This window comes from Diabrotica virgifera, chromosome 5 (genome assembly GCF_917563875.1).
Source record: "Diabrotica virgifera virgifera chromosome 5, PGI_DIABVI_V3a".
NCBI lineage: Eukaryota > Metazoa > Arthropoda > Insecta > Coleoptera > Chrysomelidae > Diabrotica > Diabrotica virgifera.
The window spans coordinates 117,029,514-117,043,965 of NC_065447.1; the positions used below are offsets into that span (position 1 = coordinate 117,029,514).

General features: G+C 31.0%; 1 protein-coding gene across 1 annotated transcript in view; it reads right to left on the reverse strand.

The window, feature by feature from the left end:
* Positions 1 to 14,452, reverse strand: part of LOC126885117 (delta-like protein 4) — a 141,136-nt gene that overhangs the window by 50,816 nt on the left and 75,868 nt on the right. The window contains exon 4 of the mRNA XM_050651548.1: positions 13,904 to 13,964. Within this exon, the coding sequence (XP_050507505.1) occupies positions 13,904 to 13,964 (61 nt within the window). The remainder of the gene's footprint in view (positions 1 to 13,903; positions 13,965 to 14,452) is intronic.

The window sequence follows — 14,452 nt, forward strand, 5'->3', positions numbered from 1 at the left end:
AGAGAAATGTGTCATTTTCTCTCGTGTTGTACACTTTACTTTTTCTATGGATGCGTTTTTGTCAAGAGTTCAAACTTCAAAATTACCTACATAATTTAGGTGTTTTAGGTATATTATATGCCTAAATTGAAATAAAATACATATATACACATAGGTATTTAATATTCTTAATATTTATATAATTCATTTATTTGAAATTATAATTCTCAGTTGAACATTCTTAAAAGTAATTTTTAATAAGTTCTGACAAGTTGTTTGACATTTTGTTTGACAAAAATAATTGTGTTTGTATTGTGTATGTTACCATGGAAATGGCGATCGTATGTATGTAAACCGGCGGTGAACCCGTAAGAAAAAATATTTCTCACTGCAATGGCCGACTTTTCTCACTGCCTGAGAAATTGTTCGTTTTGAATGTATGTAAGTAGTGAGAGAAGTGGCACATTGTATAGCATCCATAGAAAAAAAAATATTTTATGATATACGTGTTAAAAGTACATTTTTAAGGCACTCATATAAATTGCAGAATTCGCTTCGCTCGTTCTGCAAACCTTCACATGCGTGCCTTAAAATTGTACTTTTAACACTTATATCATAAATAACTATTAAATTTATATTTTATTACAGCCCAACATTTTCTGCAAAATAAAATGTTTTATAGTGCTAATGTAAATAATATTTTTTTGCCAATTTGTTTTCCAACCTTGATTTACAATTACTTAAATAAATTAAGGGCCTTTAATTCCGCAAATCTTATATGAAAGGCTGTTTCTTCAGATTTGCAGAAAAAAATCTTAAAAACCTTCATAAAAACATAAATTATGGCAGCAGTTAAAAAAGTCAATATTGTGCAGAAATTACCAATTTTTAAATATTTATACAATGATCTTCTCATGTGAAGCATATACTTTCTTGAAAATATATTTTGTTTCGACCTAAATTTCGATAAAAAGTTTATTTCGACCTGTACGGAAATACATTTTGATTTACATGTAGTGTAATTTTATTTGATCGGGCTATTTATTATATTTGTTGACTTTTAACATACGCTACATCGATAACCAATCAATGATGCGAATAAAGACAATTCGACCCAAAAGTACTCGAGCGTGACAGTACTTTCACAATGTCAACGGATAAAATGACAATTAATATTTTCTGCCATTGTGTGTGAAAAATTTATTTTAGATTTATTTGTTTTTTTTATAAAAATATTTGAAATATGCCAAGATATACCGAAAAAGAACAAAGACTACTATTAAAATAATTATTAGAATTGCATAAATCTGCGAATAAACATAACTTAAATTGTCATGCAATGACTCGCAATATTCTTAAAATCGCTCTTCTTCTTCTTTGGTTTATTAGCCTCCACCTACTTGGGTATTTGGCCAGCTCATCGTCGCGGTTCTTAAAATCCTACATGACGTCAAAATTAGTGACGCACTGAAAAAAAGGGTTTGGTTTGAAGTATAGCATTCTTCTGACAAGGCGAAAACTGCGGGTTCGTTGGGAAAAATATTCCTATGAGTTTTTTTGCATAATCACATTCGTGAGACATCCCAGAATAAGGTTCAAGAAGTGGCCCACGTGAAAAGTGGTCCAATTTAAAAAAAAATGTTTTTAATCAAATTGTAAAAATCAATAATTTTGGCCCGGACAATATTTTTAGGTTATTTTGGACCATTCTGGAGGTCTAAAAAAGGTCTCTTATAATTGTTCAGTAAAGTTGACCGTTTTAGAGTTATAAGCAATTTAAAATTGAAAAAAAAAACGAAAAATGGCGATTTTCAAAGCTTAATAACTCGGTTAAATAGGGGAGTTCATATAGATTTTCACTTCGGAAAAAATCAAACAAGATAGAACTTTTTGTAATTTCATTAAGAAATGTTTAATAAACAACATATCAAAAAGTTCTACTCGAGAAGTGGGTGCTTAATTTTTTATTAAACAAATGAACTACGAAGTTTGATGTTTTTTTAAATAACTCCGAAAATATAAATTTTAGAAAAAAACCGACTTAACATTTGAAAAATTCAGAAAATTTTACAAAAAAAATCTTATATAAAGAATTTTCTAAAAGTAAATCTGTATCTTCTATAATTTTTATTTATAACGGTAAAGTCACCCTTCTCACAAACATTGGCGCACAGTAAACTAGCTTACGGCCAAGTGCACGGTTGAGTTATTTTAATGTAATTCTTTAACTAATGGATCAAATCAAATTTTACAAATTGAACCTTAAAGAAGAAAAATTAAGCTATCTTATGGTTATAATAAAAAGAAATAAAATGTATGGGCATAAGTACGGTGGGGGCGGAAAATGAGCCTTACATGAATTTTGTTTAAAAATGATTTAAAAATGTGTAACTAATACAATTTTTCTTATAAAACCGTCAATTTTGCACAATTTACCTTTCAAGCATCGTACTAAATGATGTTTCATTAAAAAAATGCACTATAATTTTGTGTCAAGTTGACAAATGCCAAAGTTATAATAATTTTTGGATCTCTTACAGAAAATATTGAATTTTGGCGGTTTTTTCGTAGATAGTGTGTTGGTTTGTGTTCCCGTTTGGTTTTTTAATTTGTTATTTGCAGTTTAGAATAGTTTACTGACAATTTAGTTCTTCTGATTAGGTAAGGTATTGGAAATTTTATTATACTATAGTATTAAGGTAATATGGACGATAAAATAGGCGGGGATCAGCCCCCGCCTAAACAGGATCCACCTGATAGAAGCGTTATGAACTCAGAAATGGATATAACAAAAAATAATGGTAAAGTTTATGATATCCAGAACAGGTATGCAGCAATAGATATAGGTCCCTTTTATGTCATTGTTGAACCAATAGATAATAGCTATCGTTTATCACCAGTGAAAGTAGGTCATTTTCTTTTTAATAATTCTAATTTTAAAAACGAGGTTGCTGACATTAAATTAATAGGTAGAAACAAAGTAAAAGTTATATTTAAAACATTCCATACAGCAAATAAAATCATTGAACATGAGGTTATTAAAAAAAATAGTTTAATTGCTTACATACCTATGTTTTTTAATCACAAGAAGGGTATAATCAAAGAAATTGACCCATTTTTAACTGACAAATATATATTACATAATATTGAGAGCGAAAGAAAAGTGGTACAGGTAAAAAGAATAACGAAGAAAATACTAGGCCCAGATACGGAGGTACAATATGTACCTAGACAAATGCTTATCGTGACATTTTTAGGTAATAATTTACCACAATATGTAAAAATAAATTTGATCAGGTTTGTAGTAGAACCATATGTTTATCCAGTGGTCCAGTGTTTCAAATGTATAAGGTATGGACACACAGCAAAGTACTGTAGAAGTACCACAAATAAATGTAAACGATGTGGCCAAATACACGAAAATGCAGACACTCAAGAATGCACAAAAGAAGAATATTGCATACATTGTGAAACAAATGGACATCACTCTATTTCCAAACATTGTCCCAAATATTTGCAGCAGGTAAATATAAAAAAGATTATGTCACAAAAAAATTTATCTTTTAAGGAAGCGGAATTGTTAGAAAAAAATAGCAGTTACTCTAAAGTAACTTCTAATAATAGATTTGATGTATTGAACAATTTGGAAAATTTTCCACAAATGAGTCAAATTGATAACTCTGACATATCATCTACGCCAACCAGTTCAAATAAAAATTGGGTACCACGACCACAATCACAACCAAAAAAGCGTAAAGCTATTTCACCGATTATTATAGAAGAAACACCAAATTTTCAAAACAAAATTAAAATAAATAATTCAATCTTATCTAATCCGCACAGAGAAGACTTTCAGATATACAAGGAAAAATTAGAAATGATAGTAATGCAAAAACTACCTATAGTATTCGAAAATATATATAAAAAACTTAATTTAGATGTCACAGAAATGCAGGTTATAAAAGAGACACAAAATGAACTAAAAAATTTATTAGGATCTATTCAACAAGATGCTGGAAATCAAGAAAATGAATAAGGAGTTTAATATATTACAGTGGAATGCAAAGTCTATAATAAAAAATAAAGCAAATCTCTTAAATCATATAAACGAAACACAAAACGTTGATTTAATTGCACTAAATGAATCTTGGTTATCACCTAACCAAAGTTTTAGATTAAATAATTATAATTTTATAAATAAGAGTAGAGCGGATGGATATGGTGGCGTAGGAATACTTATAAAAGATCATTTTTGTTATTCTGAAATAAAATTTAGAAACAATTTTAATAGAAAAATAGAAATTTGTGCAATATATATAGAAGACCTCAAAATATCAATCATATGTATATATAAACCACCAAATGTACAAGCTGCAAAAAATGATTGGACGAACATATTTACACAAATACAAGGAGAAAGTATAATTTGTGGGGACTTCAATGCACATCATAGCATATGGGGCTCGGTGCACGACAATATTCAAGGTAAAAATTTAGCAGACGCTCTAGAAAATCTCAATTTTATTGTTTTAAATGATGGTAGACCTACAAAAATTACTAGACCAAATGAAAATCCTTCTTCAGTGGATCTAACACTTACTTCACCAAGCTCGATCGGTTACATAGGATGGAATCCTTTAGATGATACGCTAGGCTCAGACCACTTTCCCATAAGTACAATCTTAAGAAGGAGATATAATAACAGCATAATACAACCAAGTAGAAAATGGATTGAATCTTCGGCCAACTGGGAAAACTATCAAAATATTTTAACACACAGCATGGAAAATGAAAGTATTACTTCCACTGAAGACAATTTTGAACAGTTAGTCTCTAATATTAATAAAGCAGCTCGTGAGGCAATGAAATGTCGCACAGCCGCTAGTCAGAAAAACACAAGACCAGTGTGCTGGGATAGAGATTGCGACGAGAAAGTGAGAGATAGAAAAGACGCTTTAAATAAGTATAATGGAGTATCAAATTTTCAAAATTATATAGAACTACGCAAAATACAAGCACAGTGTAAACTTCTATTCAAACAAAAACAAAAAAAATGTTGGGTAGAATTTATCAATCAACTAAATAAAAACACACCAATATCAAAAATTTGGAATTTTATTAAAAAAATATCAAATAAGAATAACACTCACAAAAAATCTCCACTAACGCAATCAATTATTGAGGAATTATTAGATACATATGCACCAACTTATGTACCAAATATATTAAAGACTACTGATAATAATATGCATGTAATAGATTGCAATGAGCTTCAAATTCCGTTTGATCTTGAAGATTTGGAGGTTGCAATGAAAACAGCGAAGAATACTACTCCTGGATATGATTTTATTACCTATGAATTAATTTATAATTTACCCACAATAGCTAAGGAGCAATTAATTAAAGTTTTCAATAGTTGGTGGGTAGGAGAGCAATACAGAGATCATTTTAAAAAATATATCATACAACCATTATTAAAAGCTAATAAAGACAAAAATTTATCCAAGTCATATCGACCAATTTCTTTAATGTCATGTATAAGTAAAACCTTTGAAAGATCAATCAAAGCTCGATTAGAATGGTTTTTAGAATCAAATTGTATTTTACCTAGTACACAGTATGGATTTCGCCGAGGTCTTGGATCATTGGATGTAGTAACAAAGCTAGTTACAGATATACAAATTGCGCTGTCTAAAAATGAGTACCTAGTTTGTTTGTTTCTGGATATAAAAGGAGCTTATGATGCAGTAGATCTTAACATACTAAAATATAAAATGTGTTCACTTGGTTTCAATAATGAAATCTGTAATAATATATTAAATCTATATACTAATAGAACAGTATGGTTAAAAGATCATAGAAATATACTACACGGACCAAGAGTTGTAAATCAAGGTCTGCCACAGGGTTCAGTATTAAGTCCAACATTATTCAACTTATATTCTGCTAGTATTCATAGTTTGTTTGACGAAAATATTAAATGTTTACAATATGCAGATGATATCTGTATATACTCCACCCAAAAAACCTACGACGACTGTCTACGATCATTGAGACATATAGTTGAAATTATTATACAATGGACAAATGAAAATAATATGACAATGTCCACAGAAAAATCCAATATTATGTTTTTCACCAGGCATAGGTTGCGCGCACCGGGAAACGTAACCTCGAGTGGGCGTACTATACCAGTGGTGAATCAGTATAAGTATCTAGGGATAGTACAAGATAATAAACTTCTGTGGACTAAACATATTCAATACATCAAAGGTAAGTGTGAAAAAAAAATAAATATACTAAGGTGTATTACCAACAGAAAATGGGGTGCAGATCCCAAAACAGCTTTATTGTTCTACCATGCTTGTATTCAGTCAGTCGTGGACTATGGGTGTTGGATATATGGATCAGCAAGCAATACGAACTTAAAAATTTTAGATCGGATACAATACAGATGCTTGAGAATATGTTTAAGTGCAATGGTATCCACTGTAATAAACGTTATGCTAGCAGAGTGTAATGAAATCCCATTAAATTTACGTAGACAATTTTTAGCTCAAAAATACTGCATAAAGCTAAGAAACACTGAGTCAGACCTTTTAACAAATCTGGCTTTATTAAACATGGAAAACTTAACTAGTAAATATTGGAGAATAAAAAATTCACCACCACTAACAGATGCATTCATTGAAACCAGGAATTATACAGATTTACACAACAGTAAATTATTACCAATTTATAAATTTCCGTATAAAACTTTGATAAAAAAACCCAGAATCATAATTCCTAAATATACAGAATCAAATCATTTAAATAATATTTTAGTAAAATCTATACTGAGCGACTTTGTGGATTACACAGTAATTTATACAGACGGTTCTAAAAATCAAACAGGAGTAGGATGTGCTATGTATGTGCAAAATACCCATCAACATAATAATTACAAATTATCTAGTATTAGTAGTATTTTTACAGCTGAGATTATAGCCATCGAAAAAGCTCTAGAATGGATCAAAGAGAATAATATTGAAAAAGCTGTGATAATAACAGACTCCAGATCTGCAATATATGCAATTTAAAATACTGATTTTAGTTCATACAAATCAAAAATTTTATGTAATATAAAAAATAATTTGTCTAAAGTGGAAGTAGTATTTATATGGGCAAAAGGGCATGCCGGTATACTGGGTAATGAGAAAGTGGATGAGTTGGCCAAAGATGCAATAAAAAAAGGTGAGATACTAACTCACATCTTATCGACAGATGCAATAAATGACGTCAAAGTTAAAATAAATAAAATATGGAAAAAAGAATGGAAAAATATTACAAGCATGTCAAAAAATTTATATTTTTCTTTACATCACGAACTTCCTCCGCCACCTGAATACATATTTAAATATAACCTGCCAAAGCAAGATATTTCTACTATCGTCAGATTAAAAACTCGACACGGGAAATATGAGGCACATCTGCACAAATTAGGTATAATTAATTCATCAGTCTGTTTTTGTGATAATGTTTCGATTAGAGATTTAAACCATATTTTCTTGGAATGCAAAATTAACGAGAGATATATAAATCAATTATATTACAATTTACGACAAACACAAGTTCATTTTCCAATTAGTATAGAATATCTACTAAGTTGTCATAAAATGGAAATATTTAAATTACTCATAAACTACTTGAAAGAAACAAATATAATCATTTAAGTGAAATACGTATAAATATAACAAAACTAATAAATTGAGGTAAAAATAAAATAAAAATCTGTGGCTAACGGACTCGCATCCAAGCCATTTTTTCACACACACACACACACACACATTAAAAAAAATCTCAAAAATTTAATTCAAATGATATGACGTCTTAAAAAATGTAATTTTTGAAATCTTTGTAGTTTTATAGAATTACCACCAATTTAAGACGGCATTACTTAACCCATTAACCGCCAAGCAAAGAAATACTGCAATAATATGTAATATATTTGATTAACTAGAGTAAAATAAACTTAAACATTCGTAAAAAAATTATTTTACACTTTGATAATGCCAGGTGTCACAACAACAAAATGGTTCGTTTCCGAACCTTTGGCGGAAATGAGATATAAAAATTGAAATACACAATTTTATATTTCTGTGAAAAGTCTCAAAACATTAAGAGTGTAAATGGACCTGGAAGTTTTGATAAACAAAAATAGTATGGGTAGAACATTGCCTACACCTTCTTCAGCTTCTTTATCAAAAACGAAGTCGAACGGCCCTCTATCTTTTTTACAAATTATTTTAGATATTTCCAGTTTACACTTTCCATTCCTGTATCTTGCACTGTGCCAGTTGCATAAATTCGACAAATCGACATATTGTCTACAACACTACGCAACCTCCCTTATGTAGCCGCCTCCCCCACCCCAGATTTTAACAAAACTGAATACCAGAATACTCGTCTTTCTAAAGGTACGTATCCACTACGTTCGTAATATTGAACCACCGAGGCACTGCCGCACGGTCGTTGGCGCACTGTTGCACGGTCCGGGAGCGCCAACCATCCAATATGTTCACAAACCTCTTGCACTCCGCGCTCCCTGCAACTGCTCCAATCGATACGGTATGCGCTCCTCTACATATAAACCGACACCAATTGGAACGCCGAGGCGGAGCGCACACTGTTGCACGGTATGGGAGCGCCAACCATCCACTATGTTCACAAACTTCTTGCGCTCCGCGCTCCCTTCAACTGCTCCCATCTACATGCATGCGCTCCTCTACATATAAACCGCCATCTATTGGACCGTTGAGGCGGAGCGCCAACTGTTGCATGGTCCGAGAGCGCCAACCATCCACTATGTTCACGAACTTCTTGCGCTCCGCGCTCCCTTCAAGTGCTCCAATCGATACGGTATGCGCTCCCTTACATATAAACTGCCACAGATTGGAGCGCCGAGGCAGAGTGCGCACAATTGCACAGTCCGGGAGCGCCAAACGTATCCACTATGTGGAGCAGTTGCAGGAGCTCGGAGCGCAAGCATAGTGGATACGTTTTTTTACACATAATAAAGAAATATCCCAACAAATTACTGCCTGTGCACCACCTTGAACTTATTCCTGATCAGACAGGATTATATGTCGACTTCCGCCAATGGTTCGTTATCGAACCATTATTTTCAAACACGAGATTTGATGACTCAGAAATTATTTTTTTTGTATTTTGATAACAATTGGTGTACAAATAGGTTAAAAAAATAATGTTTTAATTTAATTGACCACAAAAGTGTTATGCCAATAAAATTACTACAGTAAAAATAAAGTTGTGTCGAAGGATTGAAAATGTCGGACATTTAGAAAATATTTTTGTGATGAAAGCACGAGTTTGGAAATTAAACAAAATTAAATTTAGTTACACTTATATCTTATGGTTGCTTAAAAAATACAAAGATTTAAAAAAAATTAACGAATTGTCAAAAAAAAAATCTACAAAAAATGGTGCGTTTTCGCACCTTTGGCGCTAAATGGGTTAAGTTTGAACAGATCTATTACCGTTCCATAAGTGCTTTTTTAAAGCTTAGGATGTAATCTTTAAAATGCACTAAATTATTTTACTTTAGAAATGAAATAGACTATTTCTTTTTGAGAAAATTAAGAAAGATAACAAAAATGTAATACAAAAACCGAAAATTACCAGCTAAAAAAATGTTTATATAAAGTGATCAAAACTTTTTTCTGTAAAACTTACCTAAAATACATTTAATAATAAACTTCAACAATAATAAATGTTCAGCAAAAAAAATTTTTTTAGCTTTTATACAGTATGTCTGCGTAACTTGGACCTATTGATAACTTTTTTAATCAGTTTACGAAAAAAAGTTATTCTTTATAAAATACTCTGCATCGTATATAGTCTAAGATGCAATCATCAAATAGCAAATTTAATGAATTTTATACGTATATAAAAAAATGAATTTCACTCAAGAGTAAAGTATCGGTAAATTTCACAATATCGAAAATTGTTATTAAGAAAAGTTGTTTGGAATTAAAAAATTTGTTTTAGTGTTCAATTACATCCTTCTAATTAAAATATTGTGAATAATAAAGGCACTTAACTCTTAAGAAAAATTCATATTTTTTACATACCGCGTATAAAATTAAAAAAGTTTAATATCTGATGGTTGTATCTTAGATTTTATGAAGAATAACTTTTTTTCGTAAAAGTGATAAGGAAATTGTTATCATAATTGTAATAAAATGATGAGTATCCGTAATTTAAGAAAAAAATTTCGATTAGAATAATGTAATTGTGTATTTAAACATACTTTTTAATTTCAAACAATTTTCCATAATAGCATTTTTTGATATTCTGAAATATAAAGTTAATTTAATCTTTAACGAAATTCATATTTTTGACATAACTCCTATAAAATTGATAAAATTTGATATCTGATGGCTGAGTTTTAGATTTTTGACATTTCCCGAGCATTTTATGAAGAATAACTTTTTTTCGTAAAATTGATAATAAAAAAGTTTTCCATGTGGTTCCTAGCTACGCAGACATAATGTAAAAGAGCTTCTGTATAAGAATTTTCAAATTGCAATGTCATATTCGGATTCAGTATAATCAAAAACAAAATACAAACATATTTGATCAAAGTAAAATGATGAATTTAACGATATTTTTAAAATTAATCATACAAAACAATTGTTATTGTTTAAACAATTAATAAACATTTAGCGGCCATATCCACGAGTAGAACTTTTTACTTTAACCTCTATATAAACTAACAAAAAAAGTTTTAGAAAAATATAAGCTTGCTTGGATTTTTCCGAAACAATGCATGTTTTCGTTCTAATTGCACTCCCCTAAAAAGTTATTATTATGAAAGTCAGAAAGTGACTAGATCAAAGCCTAAAGTTTTCCCTAAAAGATCCTGAAGAAATTTTTGTCATTATTTTATTACTGAGCTGTTATTTTTAAGTAATAATAATGAGCGCCATGCAAGTGTTAGGCGGCCGTAAATGCTGAGTGCGAGAGAGATGCCATTCCGGCAGTCCAATTTTGCATCTTACTCGCACTCACATTTACAGCCGCGTCAATACGATCTAACCGCTCATTGTTATTAATTAAAAATAACAGCTTAGTAATAAATTAATGACTCAATTTTCTTCAGAATCATGTAGGAGGGGCTTTAGGCTTTGATATAGTCACTTTCTGACTTTCATAATAATAATTTTTAACTGAGTTATTAAGTATTAATTCGCGTTTTTCAAATTAGGAATTGCTTATAGCTCGAAAACGATCAACTTTAGAGAAAAATTATGAGAGACCTTTTTTGTCCAGAATGGTCCAAAAAATCTAAAAAAAAATTATCCTGGCCAAATATGTTGATTTTTGCAATATGATTAAAAAAAATTGTTAAAAAAATTTGGACCACTTTTCACGTGGGCGACTTCTGGAACCTTATTCTGGGATGTCTCACGAATGTGATTATGCAAAAAAATAATCTCATGGGAATATTTTTCCCAACGAACCCGCCATTTCGCCTTGTCAGAAGAATGCTATACTTCAAACCAAACCCCTTTTTCAACTTAAATTGTCATGCAATGACTCGTAACATTCTTAAAATCGTTCTTCTTCTTCTTTGGTTTATTAGCCTCCACCTACTTGGGTATTTGGCTAGCTCATCGTCGCGATTCTTAAAATCCTAAATGACGTCAAAATTAGTGACGCACTGAAAAAAGGGTTTGGTTTGAAGGATAGCATTCTTATTCTTCTTGTGGTGCTTTCTCCTTTAGTGGAGGTTAGCGACTACACTGGCAAATCTGGCTCTGTCCAATGTGGCTCTAAACAAAGATGTCGAATTAAGACCGATCCAGTCTCTGATATTTCTCTGTCATGAAATCTGGCGCCTACCGGGACCCCGTTTTCCATCAATCTTACCCTGAGTTGTCAGTTGCGCGAGGCGTTACTTTTCATTTACCATTATGTGTCCCAGGTAGCTACTTTTCCGACTTTGATGATTTTTAGCAGCTCCCTATTTGTACGTATTCTCCTCAGAACATTTAGTCCAGAAAGCCACTGCGCATCCGAGAGGAAAAATATTCTGATTCAGATTTTTTGCACAATCTTACACAAAAAAGACTCCCTTTAACAAATTTGCATGTTGCCAGGACCAAAAGGTGGTCAAAAATTTTTTAAACGTTTTTTTTTTTGTTTTTTTCCTAAAATAATTTTTTTGCATGGAAAAAAGTTTTTTAGGTTTTTTGAATCATTCCAAACAGAAAAGGTCTTTAGTGACTTTTCCCTAAAAATGATAGTTTTTGACATATAAGCGATTAAAAATTGAAAAATTGGGAAATCGGCCATTTTTAACCCTCAAAAACTATGTGAAAAACTGAAAATTTAAATGTTGCCAAGGTAGGTAGATATACTTTAAACATCGATTGATGAAATCCCGAAGAGTTTTTTGCAATACAATATTCAAAACTCCTTTGTTTTTTAATTGCTAATCAAGCGTGCGCGAAACTATTTTCCACCGACAGTATGGTGCAAATGAAAGGAATAAATTCGTTATTTCGTAAACCGGCAACTTTAAGGAAAAATCCCGAAACAGGTCGATTTTTATTTTTAAGTTTCAATATTGTGGCATATATGGTATACTAGTGACGTCATCCATCTGGACGTGATGACGTAATCGTTATTTTTTTTTAATCAGAATAAGGGTCGTCTGCTAGCTCATTTAAAAGGTTCTTCAATTCTCTATTCAGTAATATAAACATTTACATAATTATTTATACAGGCTGTCAAACAATTTTTATGAAATTAAATTATTTGACAAAAAAAAGAAGTAGAAGGACACCCTGTATAAATAATTATGTAAATGTTTACATTACTGAATATAGAATTGAAGAACCTTTCAAATGAGCTACTACACGACCCCCATTCTCATTTAAAAAAATCATCGATTACGTCATCACGCCCAGACGGATGACGTCACTAGTATACCATATATGCCACAATATCATAACTTAAAAATAAAAATCTACTTGCTTCGGGATTTTTCCTTAAAGTCGCCGGTTTACGAAATAACGAATTTATTCCTTTCATTTGCACCATACTGTCGGTGGAAAATAGTGTCGCGCACGCTTGATTAGCAATTAAAAAACAAAGGAGTTTTGAATACTGTATTGCAAAAAACTCTTCGGGATTTCATCAATCGATGTTTAAAGATTTCCTTTCATGGCAACATTCAAATTTTCAGTTTTTCACATAATTTTTGAGGGTTAAATATGGCCGATTTCGCAATTTTTCAATTTTTAATCGCTTATATGTCGAAAACTATCATTTTTAGAGAAAAGTCACTAAAGACCTTTTCTGTTTGGAATGATCCGAAAAACTTAAAACAACTTTTTCCATGCAAAAAAAATTAATTTTAGGAAAAAAACAAAAAAAACGTTACAAAAATTTTGGCCGCCGTTTGGTCCTGGCAACATGCAAATTTGTTAAAAGGAGTCCTTTTTGAGTAAGATTGTGCAAAAAATCCGAATCAGAATATTTTTCCTAGCGGATGCGCAGTGGCTTTCTGGACTAATTTTTGTTGGTGATGTGGGTGATGTGGGAAGTGTAGCATTATTTATGTTAAATCTTATAATAGATTATATCTGTAATAAAAATGTTAAAAAATCAATAATGATATTATTCATATTTAATGAAATTGTTATATCAATAGATATATAGATGCGTTTATCCTGTAACAATAATATTCACAAGGCTTAAACATTATTTTTCTTTAATCGATATACTTGCATGTGCAATTTCACGAGCAGTACATTGATAAAAAGTTCAGGGTTAAAAGGTCTGTATTTTCTATGCAATTTTTATCCTAATCGATTATCAATATAGCTGTGCTTACGTAAAAAAAGCTACATCATACCTGCATTCCCCTGGCTTCGTGCAATATCCCCTCTCTTTATGGCAGGTTGGTGTGCAAATCGCTAGAAACAGAACAAGTCGATTAATAAATTAGCTTTCCTTATAAAAGCTGCAGAAACTCTTCATTTCTTTAAATACATAGGATTTTTCTATCTAGTAATTTTCTTTAATGTTTGATGAGCTTAACTGGTTTTGAATAATGTATGCTTTTATTGCTTTTCTCTTGTAATGATATCGAAAATTGATTGTAAAAAAAATATAAGTTCATTAAGTGGTATTAGCAGTAACTTTTTCCGAGAATTATTTTCTACATTAACGAATTTGGAAAATTGTTGATAGTTTTACCAAATCAGTTTGTTATGTATGTTTTAGGACTCAATTGCACGGGCGTTGTACTAACACGTCGATGGACAGTGCCTCAAATGTATAAGCAAGTGTTGTGACACTATATATATTTTGCAAAGTAGAATAGGGAAATTGCTGAATTTCATTTGGCGCTTGTAGTTTATGGAAACAATGAGTTTTTTAACATTTTTGGTATACATGTGGA